The sequence below is a fragment of the Diabrotica undecimpunctata genome, chromosome 1 (assembly GCF_040954645.1).
Source record: "Diabrotica undecimpunctata isolate CICGRU chromosome 1, icDiaUnde3, whole genome shotgun sequence".
In the NCBI taxonomy this organism is placed as follows: Eukaryota; Metazoa; Arthropoda; class Insecta; order Coleoptera; family Chrysomelidae; genus Diabrotica; species Diabrotica undecimpunctata.
The window spans coordinates 164,124,458-164,145,855 of NC_092803.1; the positions used below are offsets into that span (position 1 = coordinate 164,124,458).

The window sequence follows — 21,398 nt, forward strand, 5'->3', positions numbered from 1 at the left end:
AACCGTTTTTTTTTAATCGTAACATTTGTAGATTTGATGATAGTATCACTACACACATAGTGGTGTTTCGCTCTACACAGTACTTTACAACAGTATTACTTAACGTTGGAGAAATATTTTGTGACCTCACGTTAGACTTCAATTCGTGCCACATATGTTCTATGGGATTAAACATACAATAATAGGGTGGAATCCGCAGCACTGTATGTCCCATTTCCTTTGCCAATGTATCACAAACATATACTTTTCTTTATATAAAATGCCTTTAAAACTTCTAAAAGCTCTTGTTTGGTGTAACATTCTTCAAAATACATATCATTCGTCTCCATGTACTTTTTAATTTCCTATTAAGTATTATTCGAGTTTGGCGACTTAGTTGGCGACTGTGATAGCTTGCATTATCAATTACCTTCACGCTATTCTGAGGAATGTTTGGCATTAGATTATTTTTGAACCATTCTTCAAAAAGTTCTGGCGTTGTATCTTCATGGTAGTCGACGCAGGAGTCTTTAATATTCTTTGCAGAAAGCCACAGGGCATTTGGAATTCAACCATTTTCTGATCCAGCATGTAAAATCTTTATTCTTTTCCCTTTACTTGACGGAGCTTTTATCTTACATTCACTGGAGGAATCGGCAAATCCTTTAGGACACCTTGAATGTGTGTCAGAATGTGTGAAGTTATATACTGATAACGCCATTTTTGTAATCTTAGATTCCATAATTACTTGTGTTTTGTCAATTATACGATATCGAAAGCCCATACTTTTCAAAATTTTCCATAAGCTGGTAAGGCTACAGCTTATTTAGGTTTCGTCAAAATTGAGCCGTTGCTTCAGAGATCTTAATGTAGGTGTGCGTTGCTTTTCATACATGGTATATACTTTTCGACGTATCAAGTCCTTATCGGCTTCGTCCATACATTTGGTGGAACTGGAATCTACGTTTTTTTCTTGTTTCTATGGGATTTGATGTAATTCTTTTTACTGTGGTCAGAGGTATTTTCGTCAAATCGCATGTTTCACTCGTAGCGGAAGTTGTGTCAAGTCCTCTTTTAAGTAAGATACTGTATATAGTTTACACAATTTGCTTTGCATCCACAGATAAATGCTTCTTCTTTACCGGAACACTAAAAGAAGCCCCATTATTATTATCCCACGGACGCCACATAATGATAGAAAACGTAATGAATAAAATGAGTAATACTACTTAACACTTCCCGTGATACAAAAAGACAAACAAATTTTATCAAGAACTCGTATTTAAATACTGGTTGGTATTCAGTTCCATAAACTTATTATATAAATACCTGAAAACCACTTAAAAGATGATTAACCCGTCGTGCACTACCATCGAATTCGAAAAACCTTCTTATCAGTACAGTTTCATCAATATAAGCCTTATCTGTATTAATGAAATTATAATGAGTTTGGATTGTAGGTAATTAAATCAACATTAAGAAATGAAGATTAACAAATTTTACAAGGAAACATATTTAAATTTTACCTGAAACCGGGCCTTTTATACTATTATCGGCTAACCCAGGATGTTTATAGTCGATACTTATTGAAGTCAACCATTTACTGCTAAACAAACTTTATAAATATTTTATTTATAATCTATTTTTTTATTATTTTTGGTAACTAATAACCAATCACAAAACTCACTTACCTCGCATCATTATATTCTTGTCCAAACAAAATATTCTGTTTTATAGATGAGGGAAACAACCAAGGATCTTGCGAAGCAAAAGAAATTTTTCCATTTATCTTCAACGATCCAGCTGTTATTGGCAAATCATGTAAAATAGCTTTTAATATGGAACTTTTACCAGCACCGACTTCTCCAGTTACCAAAGTTAAACCGGACGTAATTTCAAAATTAACCTTATTAAGTAGTGTCTCTTCTTTCAATACTACTGTAACTTCATTCATTTTAATAAAAGTATTGTTAATTTGTGTATCTTGTTCCCGAATTTCAGTTTCAAACTCTTCAGCTTCTAACGCCTTAATTATTCTTTTATATGCCGAAAGAAACTCGCCCGCCATGCCAAAAGTGTGTGGTAGCGCATGACCTAGCCAGTGACTAAGATCTTTGTAGTTGGACATAGCATAGAAAATAACAGCAGTGTCTGTTGAAACACTTGACCAAATACACGCCATGAGAAGAAGGTAAAATCCTAATCTTGAAAATATTCCTCCCGTTAATACAATGAATGTTTTTAAAATCAAAGTTTTCAATAGCTTTGAAATTTCTTTTCTAAAAAAAATATATTGGTTTTATATAAAGTTAATAAATATAATAAGAATTATAATTAATGGATTAAAACATGATAAAAAATAGAAAGGGAATAATACTAATAGAAATTAATAAAAAATAAAATCACGATATAGTTTGTAGCATTTGTAAATTCCTTGGTATATATTGAAATCCCCTCGTATATGTATTAAAACGCCAAATAATATTTTTAGTGTATTTAATTTCCTATCGTACGTATTAAAACACGGAGTATTCTTTCAATTCCTTTTTGCTTCGATGAGGTCGATAATAGACACATTTTAAAAGTTTGTTCATGTTTCACAGGTGTGTATTTTTTCGGCATTTTCTTTGATCAAAGCCGCTTAATATTCTGAGTTTCAAATAAACATCCATTTGTATCTCTGAGAAGGTTTTGCCGGAAAGATAATCGCGACACTCTCGCTGAGGCGTTGTCAAGAGCACTCTGTTTCAGCGTTTGTTCAAATTTCACGTAAAATTTGTAATGTTTTCCTGTTTTTCGTCCCTTTTCATGTAAAATATGTAGTGTATTGTGGCAGGTAATAGTTACAGTTAAAGTGAGGTTTTGAAAGATATCCACATGTTCCATTTTCCTGTTTTTTAAGAAGCAGAGTCTAAAGTTTGTGTTCCATTGCCCCAATTTCAACCTCAAATTTGTATGTCCCTAAGAAGCCGTTTTAGAATAACTGTTCGTAGTATGGAGATGAATTCGTTAGTGTGGCAGAAAGTGTAAACCCAGTTCTACCAGAAATTCTAAGTACAGTGGAGTCCAGTTTACAACTCAAGTGCATTTTAGTGAAACTCAGGTAACTTTTTTGTTTGAATTTTTAAAGTGAAGATGGACATTTTTTAATAATAATTTGCTTTCATAACAATTTAAATTGTAATAATTAATATTGTACTGTCATTTTATTTGTTCTCTGTTTTAAAATTTAATGTTGACATATGGCAGCTAACTTTATTATTTTTTTGACATAAGTTTTGTTTTGTTTTTAAAGAAGGTTAACCTCTCTACATAGTTTCATCTAAAAAGATAATTCTGTATTTGTAATAATTTATTTCTGCCACCGATTATAGCCCGGTAACAATTTATTGTAGTTTTCTAGTATCTCCCACTTGTAAATGGATGTTGTAAACGCATAGGACATAGTAAGTGTTTCTTTGTTGTTTTTGTATAAATCTCTGTTACTATTAATATAGTATTTTTGTGCCATTTATATTTGTAACTGTTTGTGGTGAGACAACAATAAATGTTTAATTTTTTTAAACCATTTTGTTTATTTCTCTTAACTAACTCTCTAACCCCTTTTTTGAGTTTCATTTAAAAAGATATATTTTTCATTTCTAATAATTATTTCAATAGTTACAACTAGTTGTTGTAATCGTTACATTTTGTTTCCTCGAAACGGCGTCCTTATTTTAAATAGCTAGAGGACCTTCTTGTGTTTTGTCCACTTGTCCCGGAGACTCATGTAAGTACCCTCATTTGTTACATTTTTTGTAGTTGCCCCAATCCAAACCCTTGCCATTCACTTATCCACGACCCAGCTACTCCAAATAAACCCTGAGCGCCGTTCGCAACAGTTCCGTTTATTTTGCTTGCCCTATCTTCACCCCAATAATTTCTGTTCCCAATTTTCAACCTCCCATACTAATACCCTATGTGGTAGGCAAAATATTTCGTTACAAGTTTAGTTAAAACTTACGCTCCGTCAGATGACTCTTAGTCCAGTCGACCAATTTTTATAAAATTTTGGAAATAAGCTCTAATTACCCTTCACATTAAAATCTATCCTATGTTGATATGTGCTTATAGTTTTTAAGGGTGTAAACTACCCCTTTGTTCAAAAAACCAATAAAAGTGAAAAATAATTTCTTTCATTCATTCTCCCCTTCCTTTTACGAAATGGTGTTGCACAGAATGGGAAAAGACAGAGAACTTTTGACCGCCATTAAAAGGGGAAAGACAACATATTTAGAGCACATACTTAGAAATGATAAGTAAGATATGTTGCAGCTGGTTATGAAAGGTAAAATCGAAGGAAAAAGGGGTCCTGGCAGACGACAAATGTCCTGGCTGAAAAACATTCGCAACTGGACCGGGTTAAACACACACACGCTCTTAAGCAAAGCAGAAGATAGAGACGAAATTGCCAACTATTGATAGCCAACCTTCATTAGTGGAGACGGCACTAGAAAAAGAAGAATTTCAATTCACCCATCTCTTCTATTCTTTTCTATTTTCTGCCATAATTCTCAATTCTTCGAGTGATTTTTTTTAACTTTTCTTGCCTCTACTACATGCGTATCTATTTTTTTTCTTGGTCTGCCTCTTTTTCTTGTTACGATGTTCTTTGCTTCTTGTATTTCTGTTGGGTTGCACCCTCATCAGGTGCCCAAACCAGTTCATTTTTTTCTTTGCTATTTTATTCATTATTGGCTCTTTCCAACTATCCTTCTTAGGTCTCTTCTCAATGGTATTTATCCTGCTCTTATGTTAGAACCTTAGAGCTCTTACATAAGAGTGTCTTAGAGTACATTGTGTTATATATTTTAATCCTTGTCTCTCGTGTAAGTTTTCTTTTTCCCAGTATTGGGGCTAACGCATAGTGTATACTGGTTGACTTTTTTGACCTATTTGTTATTTAACAAATAAAAACTGATATGTTTTTGTACACACTTATGACAAATCAAAAGATGGAAAAGGGAAGTATTTTTGAAATACTTCCCTTTACAGCCATCTTCGGAGCTATGCTACAAGCAATAAAAATTTTTACGAAACTTAATCCGAAACAAGAAAAAAAAATTGCAATAAAATAGTCTATAGGACATTTGTTGCTTAAAATGAGTCCCTTTATCCATTTATCGAGTTATTTTTGACAAATTTAGTCAATTAGTGTATGAAAGGTTTTCTTATGATACAAACTGGCTGTTCCTCTAGCTTTTTTAAACATATTGAACATATCATGTTTGTCTTCCCGCTCTTCAATTTAAATACATGTATTCTTTATCCATTTTTTTAGCCATCTTCCCTACTGTTTCTTAGTTGACTTCTTTGCTCCGTCAATTCCAGGATTATGTCAGATAACCATTATAATTTTTTATGTTGTTCCAGTATTTTTTTACTATATTTTTTAAAAATTATCTTTAAACGTGTTCCAGATTTCTACACCATTGTTATTTAGTTGGTTATTTACGTGTTTTTCTATTTGGTTCGTGTTAAGTTCGTGATTTTTTTACTTTTTGGGTTTAACTTTGATGCCAGTTATTAGATATATAGGTTGTGGTATGAACGCATATCTGCGATATATGGTTATTCTTTTGGCACACACTATTTTTGAATTTGAAATAGATCACCTGGTCCTTTCTATGTATACAGATATATGTCCATTCAATGGTGTTTGTGATTATTATGTCGCTTTTTTGGGTAGAACTATCATAATCTATTGCTTCGTTCATTGATAACTCCACTTTGGTTCCTTTCAGACTGTTGAGTGTTTGTTTTAATTAAACATAGGATTCTTTTTCATTGTCATATTTCTTATCATTCATAGTTTTGCTAAGTTTAAAAATATTTATATATAGACAGAATAACAAAATACCTTCTAGCATCTGTAATTTTTTTCATAAAAAATTCCTCCCATGTATGCATTTTAATAATTCGAATAGTTGATAGCACTTCTTGGGTTAATTCAAGTCTTTGGTCAGTCTTTTTATTGGTTTGTAATCTGGAAGATGTTACCATTTTGCTAAAATAAGCTAAAAACAAACAAACATTTTAATATAATCTAATTTTAAATGGATGACCTTAACCTTAACAAAGATTTAACAGAACATCCCAATTTTGTTGTAAAACAGCATGACAACTTACTTGTGTTACTTTAGACCAGTTCTGAATTATTTGTACCATTATGTTAGTATATTTATAATACAGTTATATCATATAAATATACTTATTATAGACTTAGTATTGGCAATATTTATATTTGATAATCTATTTTTTTAGTAGTAAAATAAACTTATTCGGTGATGTGACGATGGGCTAAACTTGTAAAGGATGAAACTGGTCGTCTACTAATCTTGAAATTAAAAGCTAAATGTGTCAATAACTGTTAGATTTAGGTACATGAACTATTTCACGAAACTTAGAGAATAGTTACATTTATTTTTAATAATGTCATAACATATAGGGTGATCCATTTAAGAAAGTAAGCGTTTTAAATCAATTTGTATATTAAATATTATTTTATGTACAAAATGTTTGAAGTCTCATCAAAATAGACGATACTTACGATATGATACGATACGAAAAATTTTTATTAAACAAAGCGTTTATATATATATATATATATATATATATATATATATATATATATATATATAATGTCGGTTTACAACGTTCTTCGACGTCTTCCGATTTCCAATCTCCATCTCATTCTATCGTTCCATAGATCGTCCTTCAGTTCTCTTTCCCTGATTTCTTTATCAACTTCTTCTCTCCAACTTCTTCTAGGCCATCCTGGTCCCGCGCCTACCTTTTGGTTGCCATTCAAGAATTTGTCTTGGTATTCTATTCTCCGGCATTCTCCTTACGTGTCCGTACCATCTGAGTTGTGTCGTTTTGATTTCATCAACAATATTATGTGTAACCCCCATGATTTCTCAGACTCTCTCGTTTGTTATTCTGTCGCGTCTGGAAATACCCACCGAGCGGCGCCAGAAGTCCATTTCTATTGCTCTAAGCATTTTCTCTGTTTTGTCTTTTAGGGGCCACACTTCGCATCCATATGTTGTGATACTTTTTATTATGGTGTTATATATTCTTCTTTTATTTTCCTTGAAGATGTTTTTAACCCACAGTATGCTGTTCAGTAAGGCTATGCCTTTCCTTCCCTGTGTATTTCGTTCCTTAATGGCAGCATCTAATTTTCCGTCCTGAGTGATCTTTACTCCTAGGTATTTGTAGTCGTCACATAGTTTAATCTCTTGATTTTCCTCTACGAGAAGGTTATGTTGATCTCCTCCGATACTCATGTACTCAGTTTTTTCCATATTCACTTCCAAACCCCACTTTGTAAACTCTTCTAATAGTTTTCGCATCATGTAACTAAGATCTTCAGAGTCCTGTGTGATGATGAACTGGTCATCCGCAAAACACAGAGTGTACAAAGTTAAGTCCATTAGTGGTATGCCCATATTCCTACACTTTTTCTTCCATTTGTTGAGTGCTACTTCGAGGAATATTTTGAATAATGTTGGGGATATACAGCATCCTTATCTTAGTCCTTTAGTCACTTTGAATCCCGGTGTTATCAGATTTCCTGTTTTAATTCTTGTTGTTTTTTGGTAGTACAACGTTTTCACTGCTTTAATCAATTCTATATTTATATTTGTTTTCCCCAGTGCCTCCCATAATTTATCAAGCGGGACACTATCATACGCTTTCCTAAGTTCTACGAACGTCAGGTGGACTTCTTGTCTACGAGCAACTATCTTTTCAATTATTTGAGTAATAGAGAAGACATGGTCTATTGTAGATCGACCTGCACGAAAACCAGCCTGTTCTCTGGCTTCCATATCTTGGTATTCTTCTTCTATTCGATTTTTTATTATTTTCCCATATATTTTGCTAATACTTCTAGTAACTGCAATTCCTCTATAGTTTTCAGGTTTTGATTTATCTAACAAAGCGTTTACAATTTTATTATTCATGTAGGTAGAGCATGTCCAATCGGTCACTGTTTTATAATAAACTTGGTCTAGCTCGTAAAGCATTTATAAGATTGAGAGACCCCTAGAGCAGTAAAACAAGAAAGTTTTAGTCAACAGTAGACAGAAGACTCTAATTGTATTCGATTATTTAGACATATTTAAAAAGTTATCCCGTAATTATGCGCCATTTTTCATTTTCTTCTAACATCTAATTGATTGGAATACCCAAAAAGTACCACCCTGGTAATGTACCCACAGAGAAATCAACCACCAGTTTTTCAGAAATTTATTAGTTGGGTTAGGAGAATTTAAACAGTTTAAGCAAAAATATCTGATGTACCTAATTGCCAAAAAAATAGTTTAGCTCATTAAGGGCCGGTTTCACCAACGACAAATAGCAGTCTATTCAATGAATAAAGTTATTCGACCAATAAAACTGACATATCTGCGTTTCACCAACGTCAAATAAGACTTATTCTATGAATAAACTCCAAATAAGTTATTAGTCCAATATCGGAGAAATAAATATTTATTCTTCGAATAAGTTGACAGCTAACCTCACTTTAAATATCAATAATAAAGAAAATTTATTAGTTTAACTTGAAATTATCAACAATGTATTGCAGGTAAACGTAATTATATCACACAATTTGAATTTTGTATACATAAATATTTATTTTAGATTATTATCTTCTTCATCATCATCCTCTGATGACGGAAATGAGCAGCGAAGGAGAAGACCACGCTTGCAGCTGCAAAGAAGAAACCCTTTTGCTGAATTTGATTATGTGGACTTTAAAACTAGGTTTAGATTATCAAAGTTCTTCATTTCTTTCTCTAAATAATTTTTGGTGCTCTCGGGTTTTTTGTCCATTTTCTCAAGTTTCAGATTCACAATAATTTACAATCACAACAAACAGATTTTTTTATATAAATTATGTATTGACATTGACAATTATTATTATTTTGACAAATTAATCAACCAATATCAAATATTATAGGTTATGTATATGATTCTTCTTCTTCTTCTTCTTCCTTTATTGGGTAATATCCCAGGGGATAATTTGCCCAGCTAATTCAGGGGGGATATTCTCAACTTGCTCTAGACAATCGAGTATCCCCATATAAAACTATGTTGAAACTTCTTCTTCTTGGGCCAGACAGTTAGTATAGGAAAGGCAATTCAACACAGGATAAAACTTTTCTCGCTTGGGTGTAGCAGCCAGTCTTTTTCTACATAATCTTTTCTTTTTGATATTTGAAATTTGTAAGGTTATGTTATAGTAGATAAGATAGAAATATATTATAGATTGATTTTGGCTAGATTAAGAAAAGTAATCAACAAATTTAGTCTTTGAGAATTAAGATTGGATAGGAGAGAGCAAATCTCTATAGGAGTTTGTAGTTTTGTTTTAACCAATTCTTTGTAGAGGTCAAAACTTGGAGAAACGTTGATTGGACACTCTAGGATAACATGATTCAGAGATCCAATTTGACCACATTGACAGTATGGGTTGTCCTGAATACCTATGCGGAATAAATGAACGGGAGTGGAACAATGTCCTGTTCTCATTCTAATTACTGCAGTGATATGCCTTCTGTCTTTATAAGGAAATTGATTGAAAAATAGTGCGATGCGCTTGGCCAAGCACCTAAGAGGTGGAGGCCAAGAGAGGTGTCAACGAGTACAGTCTGTGGAAAATCATTACACTTTGAACTTATTCGACGAATAACTAATTGTGGATTACAAATAGTTATTGAAACGGAATAAAATTTATTCTACTAATAAATTTTATTCGACGATTAACTATTCAGTGATTTATTTGTTGTTGGTGAAACCGGCCCCAAGAGACGTGGTGTTAATGCAAATTATTAAAATTTTGTTAGTTAAGAATAGTTATTTTTATTTATTTTAATTTTTTATAACATTTCATTTATTATTCACATAATATTTTAATATATTCAAAAAGACGTAGAATACTTACCTTCTAAAGGAATGGCGGCTAACAAGATTCCTATTCCAGCAAAGGAAATCAATCCTATTTTCATATATAAAAGGACACATATTACTAGAATTTGTGTGATGGCTATCCAAATTTCGTTAAAAAGCCATATAGACATTCTTAATGTTTGAACATCTTTAGTTATTAAAGTAACTATGTTTCCTAACGAAATTTCTGACAGAGCTGCTGGAGTTAGTCTTAAAGCTTTTCTAAAAAATAATAAAAAGTAATATATACTGTATATTAAACTAGACAGTTAATTTGTTTTATCGAATTTGATATTACAAAACTATTTTTCTTCTTCTTCGAGTGCCTTTTCCTATTAAAAATCAGCAAGAATTTCGGAAGATTTTTCTTTGTTTTAGGTGTTCCTGAACAAATCATTTAAACTCAAGCATGTCCAGTACCGTATGTGCTTAAGCCAGGAACACTACCTGCGCCCTTTCCCGCATCTACTTTCGATCTCATCCTCTATAAGCTGGATAACCACTATGTTCGCGAACTTCTTTTGCTCCGCGCTCCTGTAACTGCTCCATATAATGGATATATTCGCGCTCCTGGAGTCTGCAACGGTACGCGCTCCATGCTCAGAGATACAAAAGGTAGCGGTAAATTGGGCGAACATAAAGGCGAGCTCAGTCTGTTCATAGACGCAAGCAATATATCAAGAAGAGGATAAATATAGTGGTCGGAAGATAAATGTTTAACTCTAATCGGGTCATATCAAAACTATACTATGCTGTGGGATTCCCAGGATGAGAATTTCAAAAATAAAAATTTAAAAGAAGACGGCTGAGTGGAAATCGAAAGAAGTATGGACATATTGGAGTAAATATGCAAAGATAAAATAAACATTCTGCTTTCGGGATTTCGTAAAGAGAAATCAAATAAAAAACATAGTAGAACTGGGAAAGGTAGATAACTGCATTATTATATGGTATAAAATAAAACCCAACTGACGAGCAAAACTAAGGAGGGCTTCTATAGTATTCGAGAAGATAATGAAATAAAATATATATTGCACTAGCAACTAATGGTGACGGCATACTCAAAGGTTCGTTGAAAACTGTGGAGCGCACTTCGTATCCATTGAAGCAGTTGCAGGAACGTGGAGAGCGTGTTAAGTTTGCGAACATAGTGGATACCCACCTTTATAAGCTGCAGGAAGTTGTATCTATGTGTCGTATTAAGGTGGGTATCCACTATGTTCAGTCACTCCGCGCTTTTACAACTGCTTCAATGGATACGACATGCGCTCCTCTACATGAAACCGCCTCCTTCTCGTGCGCTCCACACTTTTCAACGAATCTTTACTGTAGAAGCTCCCCTCGTTTTTGCTCGCCTGCTGTGTTTTATTTTATACCACTTAATATTGCTCCAGTTACCTACCTTTCCCAGTCTCACTGCTTTTTTTATTTTGATTTCTCTCTTCGAAATCCCGAAAGCAGACTTTTCATTTTATCTTTGCATATTTGTCCCGATATGTCCATACTTTTTCCGATTTCCACCCAGACGTCTTCTTTTAAATGTTTATTTTGAAATTCTCATCCTGGGGTTCCCACAGCACAGTAATGTTTTATGCGTGTATACTCTTTAAGTCAGTCTAGGTAAGAATGAAAGTATAGCTTTTTATGGTTAATTAGGAGACATACTGTTTGATATTCAAAGGAAAATGTCATAATAGAATGTAATTTTAATGTACATGTAGCTCAAGATAAGAGAGGATATAAACACGGAGGAGCAGGCATTGGAATTAGAAATTAAGCTGGAGATGATACGCTGGAAGTAGCAACAGCAGTAGATAAGGCAATTGTTAACACATTTTTTTTAAAACATGAAAAACAACTTTATTAGTAGTTAAATTACAGCTAAATAGTTAGTTGTGAGACTTTACGCCAACAACATAATTGCTTGAACATTGATATATTGCATATTGAAGTAAAAAGCAAAACAAAACCAAAATATCGTAAAATGCCACAAAAAGTTAGGTGGTAGAAGTTTAGAAATATGATACAAGGTCTATTCAGTAGAAAAATGAACTGTAACATAAAAGAAAGTCCTAATAAAATTTGGAGGAATATGGACAATATTATTAGAGATTCTTCTATTCCAATACTTAAAAAAACCTCAGGACAGAAGTTTAAGAATACAGAGACCTGATTGTAGTCAAACACGGTTAAAAAATTAAAAGACAAGAATGAAGAAAAGTTATATAAGAAGTATATATTTCTTGACTGACGTTGTACCAGTTATTTATTATTGACCCTAGTTGGGAAAAGGTGGAGGCTTAGACAAGGAAAGAGATGGGACGCGTAATCGTATGAAATTGACTGAAGCCCAAATTGGCACCAACCGACACCAAAAAAGTTGCCAGGTCATATTTTATTTCTTTAGTAGATTGAGAATATATATATATATATATATATATATATATATATATATATATATATATATATATATATATATATATATATATATATCAATAAATAGATTTTTTAAAATTTATAATTAAAGACTGACGTAATGATCACAAACATGATTTTATCATTACATATTTTTTAGTAGATTGATATAGTGTTTCAGTAAATCAGTAAATTGAAGTTGAAATCAATAGATCTACTGAAACATCAGTAAATCTAATAACTCTGCGTGAAGTAGTAATGGGAACGTGCAGTGTCACACAACATGGCGGTCACATCGAAACTGGCTTCACTTTTCGAAGATTTATTAAATGAAGTTACCTGTCCTCTCTCTTTCCTTGTGTAAGGGTGGAGGCATATTCGTAGGTATGGTTGTCTACCTTCAGGTTCTCATGTCAATTCGACGTTGCGCACTCCATATATTTGGTTTGGCTTCCATTTATATTCAGACCAAATACAGCGGCTTCTCGTTTCAAATCTAGAGTTTTTTCACTTAATACCCTTCCATTAAGGGTTATCCATTTGAGTGGATTTTATATTAATACAGCCGTTCATATCTAGTGTTCTGATAATAGCTTCCAAAGTTAGATTAAAAAGTGTTGTTAATAAGGCATCACCTTGCCTAACTCCATTTTCAATATCAGATGCCTCTATCATATCTCCATCTATTCTGACCATGGCGTTTGAATCCTCGAAAGTCATTTGTATAAGTTTATCTAACGTTTTCGGTATTCCTAACGTGGATAGTTGTTTTAACATTTTTTGTCCATCAACTCCATCAAACGCCTGCTTGAAATCAATATATAAGTTATAAATTGGTATGTTATGTTCAGCACATTTTTCATGTATACCTCTTAACATATGTATTTGGTCTATAGTTGACCACTTTGGTCTGAAACCACATTGGTATTCACCAATTATTTCTTCCAAAAATAATTGAAGGCTGTACATAGGAAATAAAATATAAATATAAATAATTTCTTCCCCTTGTACATAGGAAATATGATTTCTACTTTCCAATCGTCTGGGATGACTTCTAGTGTAAATATGCAGCAGATTAGTTTATGGATACGCTTCCATAGCACATGTTTACCATTCTTTATATGTGCTGTAGTTATTCCATCTCTGCCAGGCGCTAGTTATTCTACTGTGTGATGAATAATTTCTCCTTTTTGGTTGTGTTCTTTTTCTGGGTTTAAGAGCTCTTGAAAATACTCCTTTCACCTTTTCATTAGTTCCTTTTTCTCGCTGATAATTTCCCCGTTTTTGTTCTTGCACACTGTTGTCATGTATCCTTTAGTGTATCGCTTGGTTTTCTTGTAAAATTTCCTAGTTTCTCTTCTGTTATTATATTCATTAACGTGTCGTATTTTTGTATTTAGCTCTTCTCTCTTTTTCTTTCTAAATATTCTCCTTGCATCCTTTCTTAGTTCTTTAAATGTCTTCTAATTCATCGGGAATTCCTTTTTAGACATTTCTACCTAGCCACATTTTTGCTATTTATTACTTGTTGGCAATTTTGGTCAAAACATTTCTCGTTTCTTTTGTTTCCCTTGCTATATTGATAATTGTCGTTTGAAAGATATTCCATTCGTCTTTGATGTAATTTTCCTCTCATCTTTCATTTAAAATTAGCTTTATTTATTGTTGGTACTGATTATTTTTGATTTTTAACATTTTCTTTGTTTGACACCTTCCTCTTTTCTTATTATTAATATTCTTTGTTTTACTGATTGTTGGTACTGATTATTTTTATGATTTTTAACATTTTCTTTGTTTGACACCTTCCTCTTTTCTTATTATTAATATTCTTTGTTTTACCTTCGAAATGACCAAGAAATGATCCGAATCGCAATTTGTGCCTCTGTAAGATCTAATATCTGTTACGGAAGTTGCACATCGCTTAGATATTAATATATAATCAGTTTGATTAAATTTATTAGTACCAGGTATCATCCAGGTTTCTTCATCATGAATATTTTTCAAAATATTCAAATTTTTCAAATATTCATCATGAATATTTTTGTGGGGAAAACACGTACTAAGTACTCTGAGTTTATTTGTCATTGCCAACTGTGCCACTCTGATTGCGTTGTTGCTAGTAACAACGTAAACTATCCTTACCAAAGGATTCTGCATATATTGGATTTTTTCTCAACCTAGGACTGACTATAACTGCATCTCCCCATGTGTGAAGTTAATTTATTTGAAAACTACAAGAGATAGGTAGAGGAAATACTAATACAGATCGATAGTGAGAATCGTAATCTTCTAAAATAATGAATAATATACAGGATGTCTCATCTGAAAAGAAAAATTAGACGAAAATTTAGGATGCCAGTTTTATGCCAATTTAAAAAAAATATTTGCAATTAAAAAAAAAAGAAGTTACAAGTAACTGTTGGTATAACCGGAGGTAGCAAATAGATAAAAATATCTTCATTAATCAGTTCACTCTTCAAAACCACTACATTCCAATTTTAATGATTCGGTTACCTTTAGTTCTCGAGATAATCTAATTTCTAATTAATACTAACCTATAAAGTAATGAAGAAAACGCAGTCTTTACTTCTATGCCGAACGTTTGAAAATATAGAGTAAAGTTATGCCTGTATACCATTCGTACAATGTTTTGTAGTAGTACTAAGGAAGCATAGAAATAAGCGTCATTTTTTGAGATGCTCTTCTGGCCTGTTTTAAAGTAGGCAATGAGATTGCTAATCGCGTATGGTTGGATTATACTAAAACAAAGTAAAAAGCTACTTGATTTTTAATTCATGCTACTACATCTTATTAAATATGGTGAGTTTAAAAATTACAAAAAAAAGTATTATGACGTGTTATACTCGGTTCGCTATCCTCAGTCTGAACTGTCTAGTGAATTTAGTAATTATTGTTTTGCGAAGTTAGTTACTTTTTGACAGACTAGAAGTGGCTGGAAATTACTATACAACCAAACACACGTACTTATAGTCAATATTAATAGTAAACAAACTAAATGGTAAATGAAATAGAACTTTGCGAATTACCGACAATCAATATTTATTTATCTGCACCATATAATAAATAGTTATGTTAAATTATAACAACTAAAATATATTTTTTAAATATATACTACCCAAAACTTGATGGGTTTAGTATACACTTCCACTATTTAGAATCATTCTTCGTTTTTAAAGAAAGAAGTCTGCAATAGTAGGATACTTGAGCTATTAATACTGAGAAGTAGGAATTGTTGTGTTGTAGGTTTCCGACAAAAATACTGTCAAAATATGCCCTAACTAAGCGAATGGAGTGTACTAAATATTAATTATTAATAAATTTTAGTTATACCTGCTAGTAGTGGTAACAACGAAATCAAGGATTCCTAAAACTAAATACTTTTTACCCCATCGCTTCCATAACACTCTTGGAACTATAATATGTTTGTCTGCTTTGTTACTTTTCTCTTTCTCAATTACCCAAATTTTCTCCAGTTTATCTCCGCATCTTCCCGAATTGCAAGATTTTGGTACTTCGTAAAGGTCTTCATCTTCTAAATCTTTTTTAAAAGCTTGCTTGTAGATACCACCTATATATCTAAAACAAAAAGGAAACGTTTCTATAATATTTCGTTCAACAAATTTTGAGTACAAGTGAAAGATAAAAAGTTGCTAATGTCATAAACGTCACATGTTTGTTATTTTTCTTTAAATAATTATTTTATTTAAATTTATTTCGATTTTATTCATCTATTAACTTTATCTTTCATTTTACTATTTTTATACTAAAACTCTTCATTCAACTTTTTATTTACTAAATATTCTGTCATAATCTAATTTCCAATTTTAATTTTTACTTAATATTTTAATTCCTTTATTCAGACCTCATTTCGTTCTATGCCGTGAAACATAAAATTTCTATGCTCTACTTCAGTAGACAAAGTATATCTGTCAGTTGGTAATTCTGCTCTGCAATGTCACTTCAATCCTGAAGAAATGGAAGTAGCCATTCATGTATAGAAAAGCATGCTTGAAGTGCAAATTCATTTATATATTAAATCTTTATTTTGGGGTAAGTTATATTTAATATTTAACCATATCTAGTGTCTTTTTATAATTTAACTTTACATGCATAATCTGCACCGCATATGTTTCTTTTAACCTTATAGTTCGTCCCATATGCAATTAGTATCTTTAATATAACTTAACTAATTTATTTAATAATAATTGTATTCATTTCATCCTTGCCAATTTGCTATTTTCTATTCGATATTGTAATTACTTTCAAACTTTATATGGTAAGAAAATATTTTAAAACATATCCAGTAGCTAACTCAATATTTAATATTTTAGTTTTTTGGTCTAAAATAAATTTTTCCTGTTTCCCCTTGTCGGGTAATTCATTCATCCATGAGGTTCTAAAAATCTCATGGTGCACCATACAGAGGGATGACAATTGCAGCAGCACAGCAGATATGCAGAACTAAAGTGGCCTAAAACTACAACGGGCTCGATCCCGACATCTTCACCAAGCTGAAAGCTACTCATTCAGCTTCCATCCATCCAGCGATTATCAGAAGCCACCAGCAAGTTATTCTGTCAACCACATGAAGCCATAAGTATAATTTTAAAAGTCTTGTAAAGCTTTAGGCAAGATTTGCTTTGGTTACAATTTATTATTAAAATTTCAATTTTTATATTTTTTTATTGATAATAAATATGATAATAAATATGATAACTGTCAATAAAATTACAAATGTCGAAGAGAAATATGTTGTCTAAATTAAAATTAATCAATATAACAAAATTAAAGACAAATTGTCGATTTTCTATAGAAATAGTATTTCCAAAGATTCTCAGTATTCATATCGCGTTCATCAGTTTTCGAAAACCGATATTTGTAAAAATTGGTTTGCGTTTTATTCACTTTGGAGTGAACAATATGAATAGACAAGTGATATCTGAGTTCAACAGAGCGAGAATCGTTACTTTGATTGAGGAAGGCCACACACAAGTCGACGTTGCTGTCCGGGTTGGAGTTAATCAGAGTGATGTGTCTCGGATTGTGAAAAAATATCGAGAGACGAATTCTGTTAGCGATCGTCTAAAAAGCGGAAGACCCAGAATTACTACCAATGTCCACGAACGCTTTTTAACGTTAACTTCCCGGAAAAACCCCTCTTGACTTCCCCAGCTATTAGAAAAGAGCTCCAGCAAGCTCATAATATTCTAATTTGCGATCGGACTATTAAAAACGGGTTGCATTCGGCGAATTTATTTACAAGAAGACCATTGGTTGTACCAAAGCTTACGTTAGAGCAGAAAAGGACTCGACTGGAATGGGCCAATGAACATTTACAATGGCATGACAACAGATGGGGAAACGTGTTATTTTCTGATGAAACCAAAATTAGCCTTTTGTCAGATAATCCCCGAATTAGGATTTGGAGGAACCCAAATCGACAGGATAGACTTAACCAAGCTGTCCAAAGATTCCCATATCAAGGTGGCTCCATAATGTTTTGGGGCGGCATCATGCTAAATAATAAAACTCCTTTAATTCCTATTGTTGGTAACATGAATGGACAAATTTATATTGATTCCATTCTTAGACCTGTTGTACGCTTGTGGCGAAGAGCCGTTGGTCCAGAATTTATTTTTATGGACGACAATGCGCCTCCCTCCCTTACAAGATATGTGGCAGATTTTTTAGAGACAGAAGATATCGTCAGATTACAACGGGCACCTTGCTCACCTAACCTCAATCGAATTGAGGACGGATGGGATATGCTCAAAAGAAAAATTCAGTCCCGGCAGCCAGCCCCAAGGACACTACAAGACCTTAGAATAGCAGCGATTGAAGAATGGGGCACCATGGACCAGAACTACATTAATACACTTATAAGAAACAATGGGACATCGTCTTGCATTGATGCAAGGGGTGGAAATATGGCATATTAAGTATTAGTTCCTATATCTGTACAAATTTAAAAAAATATATTTATAATATATATTATAAATAATATTAATAAATTGTTAATCCTTTAAATTTTGTTTATTGTTTTTTTCAAAACATACAATTTTATATATATAATAAAGTATTTTGTTAAAAAAAATAGATTTAACCAGATTTGGTGGATAATTTTGAAAATATTACATTATGCAAAACATTTTTGAGTGTATATATATATATATATATATATATATATATATATATATATATATATATATATATATATATATATATTCAAAAACCCTTATCACACTAAGTGGTATAAGGGTATAACTAATACTTAATACTTAAAACTAATAATTAATATTAAAAAGATTAATTAAAAGCATATTAGTATAAAATAATATAAAATATTATTAAATAAAAGAAGGGACAGTTCATTAACCAAATCTCCTCCAAAGATTTTTGCTTATATGTGTAGATATATTGTGGAATGCAACTTCTAGATTCTCCAATAGAAGTGGATAGAAAAACTGGCGCAAAGCAGTTTCTTCACTTTTTTTTAATTCACCAGGATTATAGACCACGTGACCTAAATGACCAATAAGAAACTCACGTGGTCGATAAACCCGGTACATTAGACAGAGATGCAGGGACTGTTTTGCATCAATTTTCTCTGTCGCACTGGGGAATAGGACTGGTATTCCAACGATCATTCTATCTTGTATTATATATGTTTATGCGTATAATATAAGATCAGACCATCAGACCTTAGTCTACAGCTTAGAATCCGAATGATCAGATGTTACGTTTTTTCTGTCTTACTGTATGGCTGTGAAAGTTGGACAATGGACTCTGAAATAGAAAAAAGAATAGATGCATTTGAGATATATATACAGACGAACGTTGAGAATTCCATGGGTACAAAGAGTTACTAATGTTGAGGTACTTCGTCGCATGTGTAAACAAAAAGAATTACTAAGAATAATCAAAGAGAGGAAAATGCAATACTTGGGTCATGTTTTGAGAGGCGAAAGATATGGATTACTTCAAGTTATATTGGAAGGAAAAGTACAGGGTAAAAGATCAGTAGGAAGACGCCAGAACTCGTGGCTGAAAGACCTGAGGAGATGGTTCGACCGCTCATCCGCAGAAATCTTTCGTGCAGCAGTTTCCAGACCTACAATTGCCATTTGGATCGCCAACCTTCGAAAGAAGATGGCGTCATAAGAAGAAGAATGCTTATAATACAAATATAAACTTATTGGATATCTTAATTACTAATTTTAGTTTACTAATTACTTGCAACCCTAGGGTGCGTAAGCAAATATTTCTACGTTATGGCATAAAATTTTTTCAGACTCGCTTTGCAAATAAAATAAATATTTTCAGTCTTCTTTGCTGGACTCTAAATATCTACAGATTGAACATGGTGCATTAATCTAAGAAGAATGACAGTTTTATTTTTTCTTTGGAACGTAACTTACCAAAGTCAAATTATAATTGAATCCAAAAATAGAGGAAAAACACATCTTTATTTTCAAGCTTGAAATTTGTATCGTTGTTTTTTATTCACCCTTTCATTGAAATTGCAGGTTTTTTATTAATGTAGAAGGATAGCTTTAATTAAAAAAAAAGGATGCAGAGAGTATATGAAGAATTACCGACCTGTGCTTACGCTGTCTTTCATCCCTAAGTTCTAAGTTGTTTGAGTTCCTTCTGTGCAAACAGTTGACTTGGTATTGTAATTCTCTTTTAATTGGCCAACAACTTTGATAGGATGAATGATGATCTTTTACTTCATAAACTTCAGCTATACGGACTTCCATCCTTCTGACTTAAATGGGTTGTTAGTTATTTGAGTAAACGAGTTCAATATGTGAAGATAAAATCTTTTGTCATCTGATTTGGAGCCTTTACTATTCAACCTATTCATTTATGATATAGCTTTAATACTTAAGCATTAGAAATTGTTACTCTTTGCTGATGACTTTAAACTTTATATGGAGATAACCAGTCTAGCCAAATGCTTTAAACTTCAGGAAGACATAAACTCAATAAATAGAAGGTCTGCTTCTAATACATTATCGTTGAATTTAAATAAATGTTTCAAGATAACCTTTTCTTAGTCTAGGCCATGCTTTGAGTTTGATTATCAGATACATTTAAATATTTTAAGTAGAGAGAGTGAAATTTGAGATCTTCATGTTATATTTGAATCATCATTAAATTTTGTTGCACACATAGGAGATATTACAGTTCGGGCTCTAAGTAACATAGGATTTGTGACAAGGAACTTAAGCAAATTTTCAGTAATGGCCTATAAGATTATTTATTTAAATCTGGTACATAGTATCCTATCTTATGCCTCAACTGTTTGGTTACTTTCCAATACCACATCGATTCTTTGGAAGGAATGCAGAAAAGGTTTCTGGAAGTTTGTCCTTGGAAATTGAGTTTGCGAAGTCAAGATCTTAACAATATCTTACATCTTCTTCCACTGTTTAGGTTAAGGGTCATGACTGATCACACATTACTATATAATGTTTTAAATGGTCTTATCGATTCTTCTGATATTCTGAAATTGCTTGGTTTCTTCTTCTTCTTTGTGTGCCGTGCTTGTATTCAAGCGTTGGTTGTCGTCATATTGACAAGCTGATGAAATGATTCTCGGTCGGCAGCTAGATGAAACAGTTCCTCGACCGTTCGACCTGTCCATTGTCTAATGTTACGCAGCCAGGACAGTTGTTTTCTTCCGACCCAACGTTTTCCTTCGATTTTGCCCTGAATGATTAACCGGAGTAAGCGATATTTAGGTCCTCTCATTATATGACCGAATTATTGGACCTTTCTCATTTTGATGATGTTAATCAATGCTCGCTCTTTGTGCACGGTCTCTAGCACGCGTTCGTTAGATATGTGTGCTGTCCACGGGTTTCTGCTATCCACCCTTTCCACCCATTCCACCCTGCTTGGTTTGAGGGCGGGAAATTTACGCACAAGAGACAGGTCATTGTTTCATATAGGAATTTATGCTACTATCAGTACAATAG

At 32.6% G+C, this 21,398-nt stretch overlaps 1 protein-coding gene across 4 annotated transcripts in view; it reads right to left on the reverse strand.

The window, feature by feature from the left end:
• The window catches only part of LOC140432484 (probable multidrug resistance-associated protein lethal(2)03659), a 49,819-nt gene that overhangs the window by 22,868 nt on the left and 5,553 nt on the right, over window positions 1-21,398 (reverse strand). For all 4 annotated transcript variants that reach the window (XM_072520401.1, XM_072520400.1, XM_072520398.1 and 1 more), the window contains exons 2-6: window positions 15,745-15,990; window positions 14,949-15,152; window positions 9,974-10,200; window positions 5,879-6,035; window positions 1,671-2,258 (exon numbers count right to left, since the gene is read on the reverse strand). In XM_072520401.1, coding sequence (XP_072376502.1) covers window positions 1,671-2,258; window positions 5,879-6,035; window positions 9,974-10,200; window positions 14,949-15,152; window positions 15,745-15,990 — 1,422 coding nt within the window. The remainder of the gene's footprint in view (window positions 1-1,670; window positions 2,259-5,878; window positions 6,036-9,973; window positions 10,201-14,948; window positions 15,153-15,744; window positions 15,991-21,398) is intronic.